This window comes from Tursiops truncatus, chromosome 15, assembly GCF_011762595.2.
Source record: "Tursiops truncatus isolate mTurTru1 chromosome 15, mTurTru1.mat.Y, whole genome shotgun sequence".
NCBI classification, from domain to species: Eukaryota; Metazoa; Chordata; class Mammalia; order Artiodactyla; family Delphinidae; genus Tursiops; species Tursiops truncatus.
Genome location: NC_047048.1, coordinates 13751672 through 13774946, shown reverse-complemented (window position 1 = coordinate 13774946; position 23275 = coordinate 13751672). Strand labels below are relative to the sequence as shown.

At 40.5% G+C, this 23275-nt stretch overlaps 1 protein-coding gene across 2 annotated transcripts in view; it reads left to right on the top strand.

The window, feature by feature from the left end:
- The window catches only part of CALN1 (calneuron 1), a 504452-nt gene that overhangs the window by 270848 nt on the left and 210329 nt on the right, over window positions 1–23275 (top strand). For both annotated transcript variants that reach the window (XM_073792040.1, XM_019921827.3), the window contains one exon: window positions 3666–3809. In XM_073792040.1, coding sequence (XP_073648141.1) covers window positions 3666–3809 — 144 coding nt within the window. The remainder of the gene's footprint in view (window positions 1–3665; window positions 3810–23275) is intronic.

Here is a 23275-nt window from a genome sequence, read left to right as displayed (position 1 = left end):
CCGTGCTGCACGCCATATGGGATCTTAGTTCCCCGACCAGGGATCGAACCCACGCCCCCTGCACTGGAAGTGTGCAGTCTTAACCACTGGACTGCCAGGGAAGTCCCCCTGGGAGCAGATATTCTTTGTAAACAGAGAAGAGTGGCTTTGTCCCACTTACTTGGGGGCCACAGAAAACAGAACTTAGAGCTGAGATGTACCTGCCCCATCCCATCCTGTCCTGGGCTAGAGCAGGGCCAGCCTGGAGACTGCAGACAGGTAAACCATGGGGGTTTGAGGCCTCAAGGGAGCATGTTCCTTCAAGCAGGGCAGTTCTTGGAAGACCCCTGTGTGAGGTCTGATTTACCAAATCCAGTAGCCCAGGGGTGAGGCAACCCTAGGCATAACCCAGGCAGCAAGGTGAGGGTCGGGAGGCATACCCAGCAAGGCCCTCATTTCCAGGTCAAGTTCTCAAACATCCCCAGCCAGGCCTCTCTGGAGTGACCAGTGTAAGGATACAGGCTCTTTCGCCAGTAAGATCTAGGGCATGCAGGGGACCACAGGAGTGAGGCCAGGCCCTGTCAACAGAAGGGGACCATCCTTCGGAGTGATGCCATCAGCCCGGAGAGTTCAGGATTGAGTCAGAGGAATGGGAAGAGGAGGTGGTACCTCAGGAGAGAAGTGGTCCAGAGAACAAGGGACAGGGCTCAGCCTGAAGCTGACCACCAGGCCGGCCCACCTGGGACTCCAGCCGCTTCTGGGACCCCAGGCAGGGCCCTTGTCATCATCTGATATTTTCTACTGTTGCACGGTTTGTGTCAGCCCTGATGTACAAAACCCTATCATAGAGGCTGGAAGGAGATCCAACCCAACCCAGTTTTCAGATGGGGACATTGAGGCTGAGGGAGAGGCCTGCCCTGGTCACAGGGCAGAGCTAGATGGACTTCCTTGTAGGCTGACTCCCGTCTCAGGAGACCTCCCTCTGTATCCTCCTGCCCTTGGCGTCGAGACTTGGGCTGAGTGAGGCGTGGTCTCTGCCCCAGTGTCCTTGAGCACTGCGTGACGTGATCTCAAGCTGAGCCGTGGCTCTAAGCTCTTTTAGGGCCACCTGGCACCTGGTAGGAAAACATATGGCTGCTTTAGGTAATACTGGGCATGTTGCATTGATGAGAAAATTCTCAAAATGCAGACAAACCTCTTAATTCAGAATTTGGAAAGGGCTAAAATGTTTTCTATATCATCAATGGAAAAAAGAGGGGTGTTCGAACAGCAGATCAATAGGGTGTGAAAGAGAACACAGGCTTCCTGTTCTTCCCTTAAACACTCTAACGATGTCCACAGATCCTTAGAAAGGGACTCAAAGGACCTTAAGGATTCTCTTGGCCAACCCAGCTCATTTACACATGAACAACCGAGGCCTCAGTATTTGGCTGCAGACCTAATGAGCTAACACGCCTGGCTGGGAGCCCGGGGTCTTGACTCCCAGGCTGCTTCCCTCTGCCGGAGCACACATTTATTCACGTAGCGCATTCAGAGCGCTGAATTAGTACCGATAATGAATCTGCTGCTAATATCTGATGCTTATTTGTTCAGACCCATCGTCCATTGAACAGCTGTCCGTCTAGCGCCTCCTTCAGGGCGTAGGTGGGAACATACCGCCGTGAATGAAATGTATGAGGAGCTCGCAGCTCCGAGAAGCCGTGATTTCTGCACCATGATTTCATCCTATTTCTAGTTGGCACGTGCGAGGTGTCACGTGGGAGGAGTAAATGACCTGCTGAACAGTCGGCCGTGCGGGAACTTGGCTGTGGTGAGCAAAGGTGTTTTTGTGAAATATGCTGCCCTCATCTTGGTCTTGGAGGACCGATATGATTTGGGCAGGTAAAGCGGATTGCAAGGTACTTCCGGTGGAAGCACTTGATGGTAGAGTGTAGAGGGCTGAAAAACAACCCCCAAAGGTATCAGATTCCCATCCCTGGAACTTGTAAATGTCACCTTGGAAAAAGGGTCTTTGCAGATGTCTTTAAATGAAGGATCCTGGGATGGGGAGATTATCCTGGATTATACAGTGGTCCGTAAATGCAATCACAAGTGTCCTTGTAAGTGGGAGGCAGAGGGACATCACAGACAGAAGACGAGGAGGTGATGTGATCACAGAGCAGCTAGCTATTGGAGTGATGCGGCCACTAGCCAAGGAAGTAAGCTTGTAGGAAGAGGCAGGAAAAGAATCTTCCTTGGCTCCTCTGGAGGAGTGCGGGTCTGTCCCCACCTTGATTTTGCCCAGTGATACTGATTGGAGAGTTTTGGCCTCCAGACTGTGAGAGAATAACTTTCTATTATTTAAGCCACCACGTTTGTGTGATTGATTACAGCAGCCCCAGGAAATTAATACAAATAGGAAAGGGAAAGCCTGCTCGGGTAAGGGTTCAATGTGTTTGCTGGGAGGATAGTCAGATATTTAGAGAAGTGGTAACTACAGTTGACCCTTCATGGATGCTGAACCCATGGATTCGAGGGCCGGCTGCCCTGCCGATACCAAGGGATGACTGTAAAGGGTTAGGGCCAGCATCTTGCATTAGTTTGAAGAGTTCCTGCAAATTTCTGCCTGGATCTTATCTTCCCACCTGGAGTGAGGGGCTCTGGAGGGGAACCACGATGTCCGGCAGATTTCTCTGCAGTCCTAACTCCCGTGCTCCTTAGCTATAGGCAGCCGCTGCTTGTTGAATGGCCTGATGAATGCTGGCGGCTGCCGTAGCTGGGCTCACACTGGGTTTATTGATGACAGATCAAAGCTGTCTGGAGCTCAGAGACAATTGATGTACCTCTCATCCGCAGACTGTGATCTCCAATCGAATTCCCATGAGCTACCTCGCAGGGGTGTGATGTGTTAGGACATGCTCAGCCAACCCAGGATGAACAGGCGGCGGCGGCAGAGGTGGGGCTCTGGAGGGAGGCACTCTGGGTGGAAAGCAGAGCAACTCTGGTTGGGGTGAGAGGATGGGAGTTTCCCTGCTGGGTGAAATGGCCTTCTTGCTGGCAGAGTCAAATTCTCTGCCAGCCCCAGAGAATGTGATTAAAGATGGCTCTGGGGCTCTTAATGACACTCTTATTGATCTGAGGTTGTTTATGGCCATAAAACAGCTGTAAATTAGAGGAATGAAGTAAAACCAGCAGGGTACTTAACTCCTGTCCTCCTAGGAGGTTGAGAAAGCTTTCGGCACAGCTCCTGCGGCAGCAGGGAGCTGAAATGTAAGTCTGCAAAGGGGAATCTCATTCTCCTTTCCTCCTGACAGTCCAAGCTAGTAGCTGTCTTCTCACCACTGAAACCTAATCGTCATCCTTGTTGGGAAAGTGTCGGCTAACACAATTCCCAGCTGGGACCACCGTTTAATTGTTTACCGGCTTCTGTGTGTTAGATGCTCAGGGCCAGTTATCTCCTCCTTCCAAAGCTGTTCTTCTGTTTTTATCCCCCTTCCCTCCCTTTCCTTTACTCCCATCTCCTTTTCTCTCCCTCTTTTTTTTCTTCCTTTCTTTTGTTCCTCTTTTGGCCACCCTTTTTATCAGATTAAAGGGTTTTGACACATCACTATTTGTAAAGCAGCTAGAAGTTTCCAACAATCGCCAACCATTTCAATGCAGTAGACCACACCTTGTGACATTGGACTTTCTTTGCTTTCCCCTTGTAGAGATCCGAGAGGCCTTTCGGGTTCTGGACCGAGACGGCAATGGCTTCATCTCCAAGCAGGAGCTGGGAATGGCCATGCGCTCATTGGGGTACATGCCGAGTGAGGTGGAACTGGCCATCATAATGCAGCGCCTGGACATGGACGGTGAGACCCGGGCCTGCAGCGTCCCCCCACTGGGATGAGCCTGGACTCATCAGGGAGATCTTGGGTTTAAGGGCCCTTGCACTTGGAGTCGAAAGACTTTGATTCATGTCTTGGTTTACCTTTGAGGAGTGGAAACTTGAACTAGATCAGGGTTTTTCAAACCACATTCCGTAGACCTCTAGGGGTCTGCAGAAGTGGTTCTGGGGCCTCTAGAGGGAGCAGGGTGAGGAAGGGGGCCTGGCTGGTGGAGCACTGAGAAGGGTTTTGTTTTGCTTTCAGAACAGCTTTGTTGAGAAAGAATTCACACACCATGAAATTCACCCACGTAACTTATACAATTCAATGGCTTTGAGTGTATTCACAGATTTGTGCAACCAGTGGCATAATCAATTTTAGAACATTTTCACCATCCAAAAAGAAACCCTGTACCTCTTATTCATCACCTCCCCATCCCTCTATCCCCCACCAAGTCCTAGGCAACCACTCATCTGCTTTCTGTCTCTGTGGACTGACCTCTTCTGGCTGTTTCATGTAAATGGAATCATGTAATACACAGTCCTTCGTGACGGGCTTCTTTCACTTAGCGTAATATTTGCAGGGTTCATCCGTATTGTAGCATGTATCACTGCTTCGTTGCTTTTTATGGCCAAATCATAGTCCATCATTTGGCTATAACAGTTCTTTTCTCTGTCTTACGTACTGGGTTTCTACATACAATCACATTGAGGAAAAGGGTTTCACTGTATTGAAACAGTTCTGAAAAATGACGGCATTTGATGATCCTTAAGATTCTTTCGTGCTCTAAAACCAGCTGTGACCCTCCTGCCTTGGCTGAAGGTCCAGGAAGGAGGCTTCTTATTTTGTTGTTTTCAACACACGCTCTCCCCCTCTGAAAAGCAGCTTGATTCCAGGTATAAAGGGTTCAGAGTGGTGGGCTTTGGGGACTTGGGTATACTCATGAAGTAGAGACCAAGTAGAAGGAAACATAGGAGGGGGGCAGGATGTCTTTGGGAGAGATAGATGAAGACCCTGGTAGGGAGATGTTTGCTTGGCCTGCAGACGAATTGCAAGAACGTGGCTGTGTCCTGTTATCCTGCTGGATTTATTGGAAGGATGATAATAAGTGTGACCGTATGGTGAATGGACCCCAGTGCCAACCACCAAGTGCAGCTGTGGGCATGTATTTGCTGGTTCAGGAAAGAGATATTTTATCAGCGATGTTCAGTTGTATGTGGAGTGCCAACCCTGTCCTTACAGCCTCGACAGATTGTGACTCACTGGGTCTTTGCAGGCCTGAATCGACCTTGCTTTGTGTGTAGAGGTATTTCTGACAACCTGGGGCAAAGCACATGTTGTATATGTCCATGAATTCCCATCATCACTTCAGAGATACATTTCCAGAAAAAAGAAAAAAAAGAGTTTCTGCCTTAAAAGAAACTCTCCCACAACTTGTAAAATAAAACATGGTCAACTGGACTAAAAGCAAATGGAATTAGCAACGTTTAGTCAAAATGATCTGGGGCTATCGTGGGAGAGTCACTCCTCTGAGATTTAAGGGTCTTCGTCCAGGTCCATCCTTGTTCTTTGTATATTCATTCACCAGACCCTGGCTCATGGGGAATTTTTACATTTTTTTTCAAATCCTCCCTGATTCCACCGGGACTTGGGAGTCCCCAGGGGATCTCGTGTTGATGGTGCTGTTCAACGGGCCCGTCAGGACTCAGGCATCCATATATAGGGGTTACAGTTTAAGAGACTTCAGGTTTCACCAGTTTATTTGCAACATCATACTTAGCGACCAGTGCCGAGGGTGGAACTTCCAAGCAAAGCGTGTGGAGAATTGCTATTAGTTCCTTTAACAGAAGCCAAAGTCATTGGCCTTTTTCATGGTGAGCCCATCAGGTGAAAACACTGCTATTTACCTTTTTAAAAAATTTTTCTTTTTATTTATTTATTTTTTGGCTGCATTGGGTCTTTGTTGCTGTGCTCGGGCTTTCTCTAATTGCGGCGAGAAGGGGCTACTCTTCATTACGGTGCGCAGGCTTCTCATCGCGGTGGCTTCTCTTGTTGCAGAGCACGGGCTGTAGGCACGCAGGCTCAGTAGTTGTGGCTCGCGGGCTCTAGAGCGCGGGCTCTAGAGCTCAGGCTCAGTAGTTGTGGCGCACGAGCTTAGCTGCTCTGCGGCATGTGGGGTCTTCCCGGACCAGGGTTCAAACCCACAGCTTCCTCAAAGTTTTGTTGCCTCCAAAAGATTCAGCGTACAACAAATGCAAACAATGTAGCAGAGTAGGCAAAAAGAATTGCTTTTGCAACGTATCAAATGCTTAAGTGTGAAAAGAGCTAAGGGAAAAAAAAATCCCCAAGCTGAGGCTGAAGTGTGTGTTTTTACATGTTTTGCAAATGATGCTGGTAAGTAAAATTTCTGGGGTCCTGAGTTCTGGATATGGATGGATTGTCTGTTTTTCAGTGTCCTTCTCTTAATGGGGCCTTTTGAGCTGTTCTTTTTAAAAAAAAAAAAAAAGTCAGGTTCTAATTATATCCTTCCTCCCCAGCTTCTGTAACTGGGGATTCTCTGCAGAGATTTGGCCCTACCTAATTAAGCTTCTCTTTGGCGTGAAACTTGTAGAATGGCAGAGGTTTTTATGGTGAAATGCCACACACACACACAAGCGTTTGGGCCAGAACTTAGGATTCTTTGCTGTAAGATGACCACACCTCCTGGCCCGCAGATCCTGGTCCTGGTATCCAGGGGCGGCAGGAAGATGGCGGTGCCTGCCTGCATCCCAGCTGGCTGTGATTAGCAGCAGGTCTGGCCCACATACTGATCTTTTCTTTCTGGGGTCCCTGTTGGTTTGCCCGACGGTGAGGTCATAGCTTCGGCACGAGGCCCAGATGGAATTAGCCTGAGTCTGTGCAACCTTAGTCTCTCCATGAGGCTTTCATTAGGTGGTTCCTTGGGAGTGGGGTGCCTTGCCGGCTCTGCGTGTAACAGTAACCTCCCTGGATTAGGGAGCTCAGTGGGGTTTCCTGGACACAGAGCCAGCAGGAGCCTGACGGTACCAGTGTGTGTGGAGCTGGTTTTCCAGAGGGTGGAATGGAAGACAGGCAGTAGGGTCTGGAATTGCTCACCTGGCCGTGGCCCATTTGCCTTCAGTGCTGGGAATGAGCTGTGTGTGTGCACCGCCTAGGCCAAACTACTCCAAGTTAGATAAACAGAAAACCCAAACTTCTGCCCAATGGCGCAGTGCTTGCTTTATGGCCCATGACTGCAAATGTCCTTTCAGCCTCTGCAGCTGATATGACTTTTGTCCTGACACCAGTTGGGGACCAAGATTCACCTTTCCTGGATGCTTTATACCAGGATCTCACCTTCAGCCCAGTTTCTGGAAGCCTGCAGTCCTCTCCGTCAGGCTCCTGGAGGCATTTAAGCCCAGTGCCCTAAGACACTCCTGGCATTGGGAAATCAATTTCTCTCCAATGCATCGCAGTACCAGTTATGTACCATCCTTGGAGGAATTGATCAAATAGTCACCCCCCCGCCACCGAAACTATCTACAAAGCTTAAATCTTTTATATTAGAAACAGGTTGAGAAAGAGACTGTGGGCTCTGCCATGCCCCCTCTGCTCCCATCAGCTCTGTAGCTCCCATGATAGCTCCTGGGGCCCCTCAGAGCTTCCTGTACTGTTCACTGGGGGATAAGGGCTTGGTATCTTCAAGACCAAGGGGATATTTTTGACTCTTTTCTACATTTTAATGGTTTCACAAACCACACCACTGTGGCCATCTGGAGTGAATCCAGCCAGCTTTGCAAGTAATTTCCTGAAACCATCAAACCATCAAACTAGGAGATGCTTTCGGCAGCCAATGGCCTCTGCATGGGTCCCACTCACATTTCTTAACGCAGCCCTCTCCTTTCCAAGCTGCCTTCACCTCTCGTTCACTCAAGGAACAAAACAAATGCAGCCCTTGCCCTCTGCATCCTTGATTTTCCTTTTACCCCTCAGAGAGGCAGAATCTCGTGAAATTCCAATGAATTTGGGGTTTTGAAATGAATTCTTATCTCTCAACAGGTTTGTAGGGCTTTTTTTTTTTTTTTTTTTTTTTTTTTTTAAGGTTCACCACTGTCTGGATGGTGAGTATGATTCAGCTTAGTTCCATTTAAAAAGGATTTATCTGGTGTCCATTATGTGTGGATTTGCTTAATTTTATGGTTGGCAAGATGCACTTTCGGTTCATTTTGAGGCAAACCACTAGCTGCAAAGAACGAAATTATGGCCAGAGTCACATGAAAAAGTTAGCAGTGTCTCCATTTTTAGCCTGTGTATTGATCCTTTGCTGGTTAGTCATATAATTATGACTTTGCTGTTTTCATTTGTGATCTTCTAGAAGACAGAAAAGTATGAGCTTAATTCCAAGTACAGCTCACCTCCACTTCACATTCGAACACTAATTTGGATGCTCTGAAACTGGCCTAGGTCTATGGTGTGAGCTCAAATACACACTTCTTCTATTTATTTATTTATTTATTTAGAAGTACAGTTGATTTACAAGGTCATGTTATTTTCAGGTGTACAGCAGTTATGCATATATACACACACACACACACACACACACACACAGACACACACACACACACACTTTTCAGGATTCTTTTCCATTATAGGTTATAACAGATATTGAGTATAGTTCCCTGTGCTATGCAGTAGGTCCTTGTTGCTTATCTATTTTGTGTATAGTACTATGTATATGTTAATCCCAAACTCCTAATTTATCTCTACCCTTCCTTTCCCCTTTGGTAACCATAAGTTAGCTTTCTAAGTCTGTGAGTCTTTCTGTTTTGTAAATAATTTCATTTGTATCATTTTTTTAGATTCTTCCTGTAAGTGACATTATATGATATTTGTCTTTCTCTGACTTACTTCACTTAGTATGATAATCTCTAGGTCCATCCATGTTGCTGCAAATGGCGTTACTCCATTCTTTTTTATGGCTGAGTAGTATTCCATTGTCTATATACACTTTTTTTCTGTATGTGAGGGAAGATGCTCACCCACAGACTCCGTGAAGTGGGACCATCTGATGGAAGCAGCTGGGGCTTTTTAGCATTAAGCACAGGTTCCTGAACTTGAGTGCACATCAAAGAAAAAAAAAAAAAGAGGAAACGTGCTAAACAAACAGACCGGTAGAGTCAAAAACCCCAGGGTGGGGCACAGGAACCTGCATCCTTTAACAAGGCTGAGCAAGAAGGTCTGAGGAGGAATAAATGCCTAAAAAGCAAATAAGGATTTTTTTCCGCTGGGGATTTGAGGAAGAAAGAACAGTCTGTGGTCAGTCAGTCCTGCCTAAAAGCTGGAGGCCCTCCCAGTGCTTGCACATGCTGGGGCCTTGGCTTCCTCCCTCCTCCAGCTGTGGCCCAGGGGCTTGCAGAATCGCCATCACCTGGGAGCTTGCTTAAAATGCTGACTCTCAGGCCTGCCCCAGACCTGCTGATTCAGAGCCTGCATTTTACCAAGACTCATGTGCACAGTCAAGTTTGAGAGGTATTAGTCTAGGGCACACCATCAGAAACAGGAAGCAAACCCAAATGTGTTTCCTCATTTGAGGACCTCTCCCATGCAGTTGCAGCCCTTCCCTAATCTCCTGCCGGTACCTCAAGGCAAAGATTTGTAACTAAAAGCTGGAAGTAATTCACAAAGCCAAAGTTTTGGTGAAGGTCAATCAGGAAAATCTCTCTCCATCTGTTTGCATTTGTGAATAAGCATGATTGGCATCAAACTATTTCATATTTCATTCTATGTTAGGGAATTACTGCTGCATGTATTTCGACCTTATTACGGTAAGTCTTCACTGGGTAATGATAATGATAACTAATACTTACGTAATGCTTGCCATGCTCCCAGTAATAACTTTGAGTATGATAGTACTGGCTAACACATCAGAGTCTTCACCATGAGCTGCTGTTCTAGCGCTTTACGTATTAACTTATTTAGTCCTCACAACAGCCATAGGTACTAATATGATCCTCATTTTATACATGAGAATAATGAAAGACCGAAGTTTCAAGTTACTTGCCCATGTCACGCTACTAGTAAGAGCCCAACACATTTAAGATCTTAACCACACATCTTGTAGATACGTTGTTATTCTTTTTGTGATTTAATGGACGTAGATCACTCAGGGTGACAACGGGACATTGAAGCAGTGACTTGACACAGGCACACGTGCATACACATACCAGAGTCATGATGTCACGTAGGTATTTCAAACCTATATGTGAGTGTTCTGGTTATCAGTTACCATTCCAGGTAGTCTCCTGCTGTCAACTTTGGTTGGATGATAAACTCCAGCTACTCTCCAGGTTATCCTTGCGTGAGTCAAGCCCGACCCTAAAGCAGAGTTTGTGAAATGAAGATGTGTGAGGTACTGGATTTCTTGTTGCTTTAGCGAGGAGTGTCCTTTAGGGCCTTTGGGGATATATAGTGATAGTGGATGTTTGCAGAAAATCCACTCCGACTTTCCTATCACCCTAGGCAGCTCCTGACAGGAAGGGTCTGCCATCTCAATTGTATTGACAGTTGCTCACACTGAACCCAAGTTTCCGCTAAAGACCAAACTGTTGAAGCCACTTCCAGCTACTCAGTCCAGCATACTAAAAACAGTATTTCTGGCCCTTAGGCTCATTTCATTAAGAGCACCCTCAGACAATATTATATTCTGTCTCCCTTGTTTTAACACCCTGGAACCCATTGCTACACCTCTTCCCCCAGTTTACAATGAGATAGATTAGCAACATCTTGTGACTGTGTTCTTCTCCCATCAGCAGACTTGGAACTTCTCCTGGGATGTGCTGATCTGATTTTAGTCATGGGTTTAGTGGCAGTGAAACTTGGTAGAAGTAGATCTTGAAAATGGGCGTCTCTGTTCAAGGCAACTGCCTCATCTATGTTTATTTCCAGTCTTCAGGGTCACCACGCTCTTCAAGCTGATCTTGTCTGACCTAAGGGACGTATCAGAGAGGACACCAAGGAGACTTGGCCATTCAACTTTCTGAATCCACGCAGAGGTCCCCACTCTAAGTCTCAGGTCCCACTTCCTTCCAACCAGTGCCCTAAATTTCACATAAGAGACTTGATGAGTCTGTGACTTCAACTTAATAATTCTTTTGACCACCCAATTAAATTTGGAGTCTTCCCTTCAGTTGTAAGAAATAAGTGATTATCTGGGGCTACCCTAGAAGCACTCTGGTTGTCTGACCGTAACCTGAGCTGAGAGTTTCAAGACCTGAGCTTGTTAGAAGCAGCCTTGTTGTCATAATTGCTATTGTGAAAGTCAAACATAGTAGCTACATGAGTCTTCGAAAGCCTTGCTTCAATAATTATTTTATCCCAAGAAACCACAGATGACATTTAGTTAATTATGATGCCAGTCATGCCGTAGGTAACAGTATGGCATTTTTCATTAGCAAGGAGGTCAGCGCTTCATTTAAGATCATAGATAAGCAGGCCAATCTCAGAATCCCACTTGAGTAGTTTGTTTTCTCCTGGTACCACATACTGTGTCATCGAGAAAACAGAAGTCATCCTGGATTCCTAGGAGGGAGGGTATTTTGTGAAATGTAAGAACCTGCTGAAATTCTTCATACGTAAATAATATTTCTCTTAGGCAGAATTTACCAAAAGGAATATATGAAAATGCCCATCTCAGAACACCCAGACCAGTATCAAGTATTATTTAACAAATCATTACTAATATGATTGGTGAAAAACGGGGACTTAGTTTTTACTCATAAGTGAGATGATATATTTTTCATATGTTGATTGGTTATCTATTTTTTTTCCTTTTTGCAGATTGTCTTTTTTTTTTTTTTTTGGTCTGTTTCAGTAAGGACAGGCTAAATTATGCTATAGTGATAAATAATCCCCCCAAATGTCAGTGGCTTAATACTACAAAGTAAAACGTCTCACCCAGGCTATATGTCCATTGGGGGCTGGTTGGGAGTTTCCTCTTAGTCATCCTCACTCAGGAATCCTGGCAGAGGGAGACTTCTGTCTGTACTTCCATGATAGCTGTGGCAAGGGAAAGAGACTGAGTGAAGCACTTGGTGATTCTTAAAGTTTTTGTCACTTCTCTTCTCATCTCATTGGATAGAGCAAGTCATGTGGCTGTGCCTCATATCAAGGGCTGTTGGGAAGTTGAATCTGACTCCGTGACCACAAGGGTATGAACGGGAAATGTTTGAACAACACTAATGATGACTTAATGGATTTTAGGCTTTTTCTTTTTTCATTAGAATGTTACATTCGTTGCAAAATTTTATTTCAGGAAAAACTTTTAGAAATACTATGAATAGGGGCAAAAATGATTATTACACATGATTTTACACATTCCTTTAGACTTGATCAAGTACATAAAACTAAGTAACAGAATTTGAATGACATTGAATGTGCATGTATATGAGTGTGTGTGAGTGTGTGTGTGTGTGTGTAATATAAATTTTGTTCCTTTGAAAAGAGAATACTCTTCTTTCGAAGTGATTCTGGAATGTTAGCAAACATGACTGTGTATTAGGCCACAAAGACAACCTAATTAAATTCCAAAGGACAACTATTATGGGCACATTCTTTGACTACAATGCAGTAAATCAGAAATTAATAACAAACTTTTGAATAAGAATCCCACCCGCTTGGAAATGTGAAAATGAAAAACCAGAAATCTTTCAATTTAATTAACAGGTCCAAGAGCTGATTCTTTGGTGAAAAGAATGCAATAAATTGACAAATAAAGCATATTTATTTAAGAATTAAAGAGAGTTATCACTAAACTAAACTAGAAATGAAAAAATATGGAAGAGTTTTAAAAAGAATACTTGATACAATTTTATGTGAATACATTTGAACATCTACATGAAATGGAGATTTTTGGAAAAATATAAGTAATTGAAACTGATTCAAGCTGAAATAAGTAGTCTAAATCAGAAGTTGCATACTTGCAGCCTACCAGCCAAATTCAGCTCTTAGCCATGTTTTATTTGTCTCACACATCATTTTATAAAGCAGAAAATCTCATATTAAAAATCTGCATTTTTCCCTCTTAAAATATGGGAGAATTTGACAAGTCTGGACCTGCATTCCTTCACTGCAATAATTTGGTGGAGTTGAGTAGCTATCCTCTCTAGGCAGGGCAAATGCCATAGTCTCCACCAGTCCCTATTGTCTTACACCTGCCTGTTCTCTTTTGATGGACTAGCTTAGGCCCTATGGACATGGGAGTTTGTGACTCTGCCTAAATCGACCAGTGAGTGATGAGGGCCTCTTTCACTGCTGAAGCAATCAATTTTTCATTTCCTTTAGTTTTAATTGTAAGGTGTTTTTGTTTTGATTTTCTGTTTTGGTTTATGTATTGCTTACTTTTTGTCATTTCTAGCAACTTCAGTAGATTACTTATTTTAATTTAATTCCTCGTTATTTAATAATTAAGGCAACTAGGACAATAAATTTGCCACTGAGAAGACTTTAGTAATCTCTCCAAAATTTTGATAGATAATTTTGTTTCATTCTTCTCTATATAATATTTTATTATAGTTTTTACTTCCCTCTGCTCCCCTACAATTTTTTTAGGGAAGTGTTTTGTAGTTTCCAAGTCACTGGGATTCTAAATTTCTAGTTTACATTTAAATTTTCTATTTTCGTTGCCCATTGGAAAATAAATATGACCTGCTATTTGCTAAGATTTTCTTTGCAAGCAAGAATAAGATGAACTTTTATGAAGGTATTTCCTCTATGGTATAGGCTTTTACATATGCATAGAAGTTATCTTCATATTATGTATATCCCTTCCACCTGTATTTTGGGTTATTTTATCTGAGATAAATTACTGTGATGTGTCAAAGTCTCCCACTGCTGTTACCTTGCTTCCTCGGTGTACTTCCAACTGTTTTTATTTTAATTTTTAATGCACTGTCTGCCCTCATAGTGGATTTTACCTTTTATCAATGTAAATGTTCTTGAAACGCTTTTGAGTTATGCTTTTGCTTTCTGTTGATTTTTACCACATAACCTTTTTGCCTGTGTTTGCATAACATTTATTGTTATGTGTGGTCATTGGGGAACATTCACAATTATTCAGCTTCTTCCAGGAGCACAGTGCACTGCACTCCTGCCCTTTCTGTGTGATTTTGTTAGGTGTATAAAGCAATTTGTGCCACTACGTTTTAATTTTTAATTATTCTGAGAGCCTTTTTATGGGCAAGCTTAACCTATCGTTTATTTCAGAATTTTTCAGTTGGGTCTTAATTCTGTTATTTTGTTTTATGCTGGTTTCCACGTGTACCTAAGGTATTTAATTTGTCTTCTTTCTTGACTACAGTGGGTTTTTTTTTTTTTTTTTAATACAACGGATTTTTTTTTGGCCATGTCATGTGGCTTGCAGGATCTCAGTTCCCCAACCAGGGATCCGACCTGGGCCATGGCAGTGAAAGCCTGGAATCCTAACCACTAGGCCACCAGGGAACTCCCACAGTGGGTTTTCTAAATTAAAATATAATTGACATATAACTTTATATGAGTTTCAGGTGTACAACATAATGATTTGATATTTATTTATGTTGCAAAATGATCAACACAATAAGCCTAGTTAACATCCGTCACCGTACATAGTTACATAATTTTTTTCTCTTGAGAACTTTTAAGTCTATTCTCTTAGCAACTTTCAATTATGCAGTACAGAATTATTGTTAACAGTAGTCACCATGCTGTACATTACATTCCCATGACTTATTTATTTTATAATTGGAAGTTTGTACCTTTTGTCCACCTTCACCCATTTCACCCACCCTCCACCCCCTACCTCTGGCAACCACCCATCTGTTCTCCGAATTAATGAGCTTGAATTTTTTTTTTTAAGATTCCATATATAAATGAGATCATGTGGTATTTGTCTTTCTCTGACTTATTTCACTGATACCCTCAAGTTCCATCCATGTTGTCACAAATGGCAACTTTCCTCTTTTTTTATGGCTAAATAATACTGCTCTGTGTGTGTGTGTGTGTGTGTGTGTGTGTGTGTGTGTGTGTGTGTGTGTGTGCTGCGTCCTCTTGCTCCATTCATCCATCAATGGACACTTAGTTTGTTTGTGTATCTTGTCTATTGTAAGCAGTACTGCAGTAAACAAGGGGGTGCAGGTATCTCTTTGAGTTCGTGTTTTCATTTTCTTCAGGTAAGTACTCAGAAGTGGAATTGCTGGATCATATGGAATTTCTGTTTTTAATTTTTTGAGGAACTTCTATACTGTTTTCCAGAGTGGCTGCACCAGTTTGCATTACCACCAGCAGTGCACAAGGGTTCTCTTTGCTCCACATCCTCATTCACACTTGTTATTTCTTGTCTTCTTTTTGCGGTACACGGGCCTCTCACTGTTGTGGCCTCTCCCGTTGCGGAGCACAGGCTCCGGACGCGACGTGCAGGCTCAGCGGCCATGGCTCACGGGCCCAGCCGCTCCGCAGCATGTGGGATCTTCCCAGACCGGGGCACGAACCCATGTTCCCTGCATCGGCAGGCGGACTCTCAACCACTGCACCACCAGGGAAGCCCTTCTTGTCTTTTTGATAATAGCCATTTAGCAGGCATGAAGTAGTATCTCATTATGGTTTCAGTTTGCATTTCCCTGATGATTACCTTTCCATGTACCTGTTGGCCATCTGCATGTCTTTGGAAAGACGTCTCTGCAGATCCTTTGTCCATTTTTAAATCGGATTTTTTTTCGCTATTGACTTTTATCAGTTCTTTATATATTTTGGAAATTAACCCCTTATTAGATATATGATTTGAAAATAAATTTTCCCATTCAGTAGGTTGCCTTTTCATTTTGTTGACGATTTCCTTTGCTGTACGGAAAGGGTGTTTTGTTTTGTTTTGTTAGTATTACCCTCTCAGTTGTTTGGAAGTTAGATATCTTACTTTCAATTTTTCTAGTAATGGCCACAAAGTTTTTGCGAATTTAACTCCTAACATCAGCTACAAATTAATAATACTTGCTTTTGTGGAAGATGAGAAATTAACTATCTCCCCCTTTTCTCTTTTCTATTCTTTGTTAATTTCAATATATGGCTGTTATAAATATGCCTCCCCCTTTCTAAAAACAATTTTTATTATTTTCAATTTTAAAGAATATGATCAGTTTTATAACCATATTTGAAACACTTATTTTGCCTGTACATTTAACTGGTTTGAGGGCTTACACCCAGCCATATTTAACTCATTTTCTGCTTCTTATTTTAATTAGCATGCATTTGTTTCTGCATAAACTTGCTAAAATGTCATTGTTATTGTTTTGTTTTGTTTTTTCTGAAAGTTTACTTCAATCCTAAATCTTCTGAGTATTTGAAATCTGAGAATGTCCTTCTCTTGATACACAGATGACGACTTGGTTTAGGTATAGAATTCTTGGGTTTCAGCCTTTTGTTTTTAAAGTTCTGTGATTGCTACTCCATGATTTTTGGTTTTTCATGTTGTGAGGAAGCTCATGACCAACCTACTTCTTATTCCTTGTGAATAACCTTATGTTTTTAGGGTGTGATTATTATCTGTGAAGTGTGAACGTCTCACCCGCCTGTTTACTTCTCTGTGTTGTAGTTGCTAACGGTGGTTGGTGCTTGGTTATCAAAGATGTTGGGGTTCTTTGCGGTATGAGTCACACTCTCAATTTTCCAAAGTTTTTTCCCTAGGAAATATTTTTTCCACCCTTTTTGTTTTCCACCCTCAGATTTCACTCTCTCTTTCTAGCTTTATATGCAGATTAGATCCTGGGCTGTGGTCTCTGCATCTCCCCCTCAGCTGTCCTTTCTCCTTCTTTGTCTTCAGTCTTCTGCATTTCTCACATATATTTTGTTCTTCTCTACTTTGAGGTTTTCCAGTGAAAAGTCTACTGATCACTGGATTTTCTTTCTGTGACACTGCCTTCTCATCTCCGTAATCTTTTTTTTGTCACTTTTCTAACTTGGTTGATACAGCATCTTCTCGGTGTTGTTGAGGAATACACTGGATACTTTTTGAACATTCTTTGGTATATCTGTTTGAGAGTGAGGTAGTTGCCAAGTTCTGAGCAACTGGTTGTCACTTTTGAACCACAACATCTCTTCATAGGTCTCTTGATTTTCCAGTAGAGGCAGATCCAGCCTGCCTAATCCAGCGTGCAGATCCAGCGACCTGACTCAGGGTCGGGTCAGACTAGGCTCCAGCAGAGACGGATGCAGGACAGTAGGCAAATCTGCTTCTAGCGCCATGCAAAGAAGGGGTGGTGTGAAGGAATTATAGGCGGTACTTACTCAACAACCTAGGAAATCGAAGAGGAAGCCAAGTAGGTGTCTCTTATAAGAGAGATCCCAGTATACCTGGAATCCCTGTAAAAAATGCTCCCTGAAGTTTCTGTGTCTGTGTTATGTGGGTCCATCTCATTTTTCCTTTTTGCCTTATTTCCGTGAGTAGAAATTTTTAGATCAAATAGTAATGGTAATTGCAGACATTTTTTTCTTGTTTTTGATTTTAATGGAAAAGTCCCCAGATTTTGAACTTAAACTTGCAAATGGTATTGATTGCTGTTTGATACGAATATTAGTTATAACGTTAAGCTAATATATCGTATTCTTGATTTACCTTTTTTTCTTTTAAAGCAATCATGGCTATTAGGTAACTTTTTGACATCTATTGAGATAATTATATAGTGTTTATTATTTTACCCGTTGATCATATGTATTATTTAATTGAATTTACTAAAATTAAAAAACTCCTACAGTTCAGGGATGATTCTTCAGGATGAGTTTCTCTTACAATATCCTGTTGTGTTTGACTAGCTATTGTCTGGGGTTTTTATTTAGGTTTTTGCATTTATATCGGTGAAAAATAATTGATCCATTGCTTTTTCTTTCCATTTGGCAGGTTTTTGTATCAGGGTTTGCTGAACTTATAAAGGTATTGGAGACTTTTCCATCTTTTTATGCACCAGAAGAGATTATAAAATAATTGTTTCTTAATATTCACACATATTCCTATGAAATCATGTAAACATAAAAGTTTGGGAGTATTCTTTAACAGTATTTAGTTTATATTGTGTTTACTAATCTGTTCAAATGGTCATTTTCTTTAGTGAATTTGATTATCTATTTGTTCCCGGAAATTACCCATTTCTTTTGGTTTTCAAATGTGTTAACCTAAATGTATACTTGTTTGTCATTCTTTATATGTTGATATCCTTTAATTCTGTAAATATATCATCTTTGTGATTTCTAATATATATACTTATTTTATCTCTTCTTACTTTGATTTCCAGATGATTTTCCTTATATATGTATTTTCTCAGAGAATTATATCACCATCTTGATTATCAGTGATATTAGTTCAGTTTTTGGAGGGAGGGTTTACATTGTGAACTTTACTTTTGCTGGTAGTTTTTTAGTTTTGTTGTATTCTTTCCTTATTTTCCCCAGCTTCTTGCTCATCTCAGCCTTTACCAACTGATTTCTAATTTTTAATTGATTCATAATTCAAATAACCTAAAATGCATAATTCTTGAGTGCAGTTTGAGGGGTTTTGACAATTCTATATGGCAGTGTAATTCATGCCCTAATACAAAATATAGAAACTTTCTTTAGTCCCTTGACAAATAAATTTTCCTACTCTGTGGCTTATATATTCATTTCTTAATAGAATCTTTTGATTAGCAGATACTTTAAGTTTTGATTAAATCCAATTTATCACTTTTTTTCATGTTCAGTGATTCTTGTCTAAAAAATTTTGCTTACATCAATAATGTTATTAAAATATTTTACTACGTTTTCTTCTAGAAAATTTATGATTCTAGCTTTTAAATTTAGGTTTGTGATCCACATGAAGTTCATTTCTGTGTATGGAGTGTGGTAGAAGTTGAGGTTCAGTTTGCCCACTACAAGTTTTTGGTTATTTTAAGCACAATTTGTTAACAAGACTTTTCTAGCCAAGTCATTGAATTGACTTGGAACCTTGATTGGGTATCGATCGACCATAAGTGTGACAGCCTGTTTCTGCATTCTGTCTTCTATTCTATTGACCTATTTGCTCTATCTATTTTGTACACTAACACATACTGTCTTGATTCCTGTAGTTCTATGTCAACTCTTGAAATCAGGATGTGTATGTCCTGAAACTGTTCATCTTTTCCAAAATTATTATGGTTATTCTAGATCCTTTGCATTTCCACATAGATTTTAAAATCAGCTTGTAAGTTTTGTCAACAAAACTACCTGGGATTTGGATTGCGATTGCATTAAATCTGTAGATGAATTTTAATAGAATGGACATATTAACAACAGCAGGTCTAAAAAAGGGTATGTCTCTCCGTTTCTTTAGATCATATTGAACTTTTCTCAACAATATTTTATGTTTTATTTTGGATGACTCGCACATCTTTTGTTAGATTTATTCCTAGGTACTGATGCTTTTTGTTGTTATTTTTATTGGAGTATAGTTGCTTTACAATGTTGTATTCGTTTCTGCTGTACAGCAAAGTGAATCAGTTATATGTATACATATGACCCCTCTTTTTTAGATTTCCTTCCCATTTAGGTCACCACAGAGCACTGAGTAGAGTTCCCTGTGCTATACAGTAGGTTCTCATTAGTTATCTATTTTATACGTAGTAGTGTGTATATGTCCATCCCAATCTCCTAATTCATCCCACTCCCCCTTCCCCCCCTCGATATTGACACCATTGTAAATTATATTGTTTTAAAATTTTGCTTTCAGATTGTTTGCTACTGGTATGTAGAAACACAGTTGCTTTTTTTTTTTTTTTTTTTTTTTTTGGTAATACAGTTGCTTTTAAAATTGAATTTCTATTCTGATATCTTGCTAGTTCTAGTAGTTTTTAATACTTCCATGAGATTTTCTACATACTCAAAGGTATTGTTTGTGACAAATAGTTTTACTTCTTCCCTTCTAAGTTTTATGTCTTTTATATTTCTTTTCTTTTATATATTCTTTTCTTGCCTTCAGTCAGCTAGGATTGATTAAAGTGATAAGAGGAGACATTTTTATTTCTTTCTTGATCTTAGGGAAAATCTTTCACCATTAAGCTTTTTGTTGATGCTTCTTTCAGATTTTTTCAGAGTCTAGATTGCTGAGAATTTTTATCTGGAGCAGGTGTTGAATTTTTTCAGATACTTTTACTGCACCTATCAAAGTGATCATATTTTTTTCTTATATTCTGTTAATGTACTGAATTATGTTGATATATTTTCATGTTAAACCAACTTTATATTCCTAGAATACACCAGATCAGGTCATGATATACTCTCCTTTTCAGATATTGCTGGACTTGATTGGCTGATATTTTGTTAAGGATTTTTGCATCTATGTGTATGAGGCATATTGGTCCGTAATTTTCTTGTCATTTCCCTGTCAAGTTAAGGTGTCAGGTTTAAGCTTGTCCCATAAAATGAGTTAGAAAGCTTTTTCCTTTTTGTTTTCTCTTTTATGTTCTGAAAGAGTTTGTATAAGATTGGCATTTTTCTTCCTTAAATGTTTATTTGAAGCTATCTAGACCTGGAATTTTCTTTGTTAAAAGGATTTTTTAATATTATACTATAAAAATTTTCAATCATGCAGAAATGTTGAATGAATGTGTGCAGTGAGCACCTACATACTCATCACATTGATTTTACAATGTTGCATTTGCTTTAGCGTTTCTCTCTTCATCTCTCTATAGGAGTAGCTTTTTGATTATAAAACACTTCCTTTAAACCCATGGAGCTGTTTAGATTTTCTGTTTCTTCTTGTGTTAATTTTTGTCACTTTTGTATTTCAAGGCATTTGTTCACTTTAGTAAATTGCCAAACTTATTGACATAAATTTTTCTTAATATTTTCTAATTAAGAAAGATCCCATAGGATCTTTCATTCCTAATATTATTAATTGTTTTTACTGTGTTTTGTCTTCATCAAGCTTGCTAAAGGATTTTCAGTTTTCTTGATCACTTAAAAAAACTATCCTTGACAGTTTTCTCTATTGTTTTTATTTCATTGATTTCTGCTTTTATTTTTTAATTATTTCTTTTCTTCAAGTTACTAAGGCTTAATTTCCTCTTCTTTCTCTCACTTGTTAAAGTGGAAGCTTAGATCATTGATTTTAGACCTCTCTTTTCTAATACAAGTATTTAAAGTTTCAGCCATATTCTATAAATCCTTTTTTGAAAATTATAGTAAATTTTATTACATATTCAGAGAATTGGGCCTGGTTTGAATAGAGAGAAGAAGTCAGGTAGACTAACATTGATTGAGGACTTCACATGGTAAGGAGGGAAGCACATACCCATTTTACAGATGAGGAAACCAAGATACAGGTCAGTTCATGCCTCAGCCAAGACTCCACAGACCTGGAAAATAATAGGGCTGGGGTTTCACCTCTAGCCTTTCTGGCTTCCCACTCCACTCTGCTGCCACCCAGAAAAGACAGATCCTGGAATGTTTGGAAAGTGTCCTCACCTCTTTCCTCTCACCTGTTTTTCCATCATTCCTGTGGTGATCAGTGCAGGTGTGTGTGTAGCTGCACAGGTGGGATGTATCTTGGGAGAAAAGGGGAAATGGAGACAGAGGAAACCATGCCTGCTCTTCCAGGCTGCATGAAGAATGCTGCATTCTCTTTTCCAGGCATTCAACCTGTTTCTCATTCCATAAATCCATAATTTTTTTTCATTTTCAGTTTGCAGTCTTTTCTAATTTCTCTCATGTGTGTGTTTTTTCCCTCTGACTCCTGAGCTGGTTAGAGATATCATGCTTAGTTTCTAACTAATAGGAGGTTTTATAGATATCTTCCTGTCATCATTAAATATCATCAAGGTATCTTTACTGTTATCGTTGGATTATCATTGTCATCAGAAAGCATACCTTGTGTGAATTTGACCCTTTGAAATTTACCGCGTCTTGTTTTGTACCCCAGCATGTGTTTCCCTATGCACTTAAAAAGAATGTGTATTTTGCACTGTTGGGTGTCGTATTCTATAAATGTCAATTAGGTCAAACTCCTTGGTAGTGTTGTTCAGATCTTCTGTATCTTCCTTGAAACTTCTTTTCTCTTCTACCACTACGGTCAAGAGGTGTTAGATTCTCCAGCTGTGTGGGCTTGTGTGTTTCTCCCTTTAGTTCTGTAATTTTTTTGTATGTGTGTTTTGATGCTCTGTTATTAGATGCACACACATTTAAAATTATGTTTTCTTTATTAACGGATACTTTTGTTGTTATGAAATGTCTGATAATACTCTTTGTCTTGAAGTCAACTTTGTATGATATAAATATAGGCACACCAGCTATATTGCTTAGCGTGTGTATGGCTTACTTTTTCAACTGTTTTACTTCTAAGTTATTACCATCTTTATATTTAAAGCCTGTTTATTAGAAGCTTCAAATGATTGGGTTTCCTTTTAATCCAGTCAGCCAAGTTTTTAAAAATTAGTGTCTAATTTATGTAATTATTGATAAGATTGGATTTGTCTGTCACGTTGTTATATATTTTCTGTTAGAACCATGTATTCTGTGTTCTTCTCTTTCTCCTTTCCTGCCATCTTTCGAGTGAAATGAGAGTGTTTCAGTATTCCATTTCATCCCTCTTATTGCCTTATTAGCTATATTACTTTGTATATATATATTTAGTGGTTGCTCTAGAGATTACAAATGCATCTTTAACTAATCACATTTTTCTTTGAATAATCTTATGCTACTTCATGAACAATCTAAGAATCTTACAACATATAAACGTTGTCACGTATTTTACATCTCCATATTTTATATTGTATTTATCACCATTTCACCTTTTCTGGGATTCTTTATTCCTTCTCGTGTATCTGAGCTTTCATCTGGTTTCATTTCCTTTCAACCTAAAAGTCCTTTAGCATTTCTTTCACTGCACTCCTACTAGAGAAGAATAATCTTAGGTTTTGACTGACAGGAAATGTCTTTTTTATTTTTGAATGTTTTATTGTGATTAAGTATATATAACATAAGATTTTCCATTTTAAGCATTTTTAAGTGTACAATTCAGCAGCATTAAGTACATTCATGATGTTATGCGGCCATCACCACTATTTCCAAAACTTTTCCATCACCCCAAACAGAAACACTATAACTATTAAGCAATAACCCACCATTATTCCATTAACCCCACCCCAGGGGATCTCTAATCTACTGTCTCTATGAATTTACCTATTTTAGTTATTTCATATATGTGGAACCATACAATACTTCTCTTCTTGTGGTTGGCTTATTTGACTTAGCATAATGTTTTTAAGGTTCATCCATGGCATAGCATGTATCAGAGCGTCGTTCCTTTTCATGGCTGAATAATATTCCATTATTTGTCTCTAGCACATTTTGTTGATCCATTCATCTGTTGATGGACACTCGGGTTGTTTCTACCATTTGGCTCTTGTGAATAACGCTGGCAT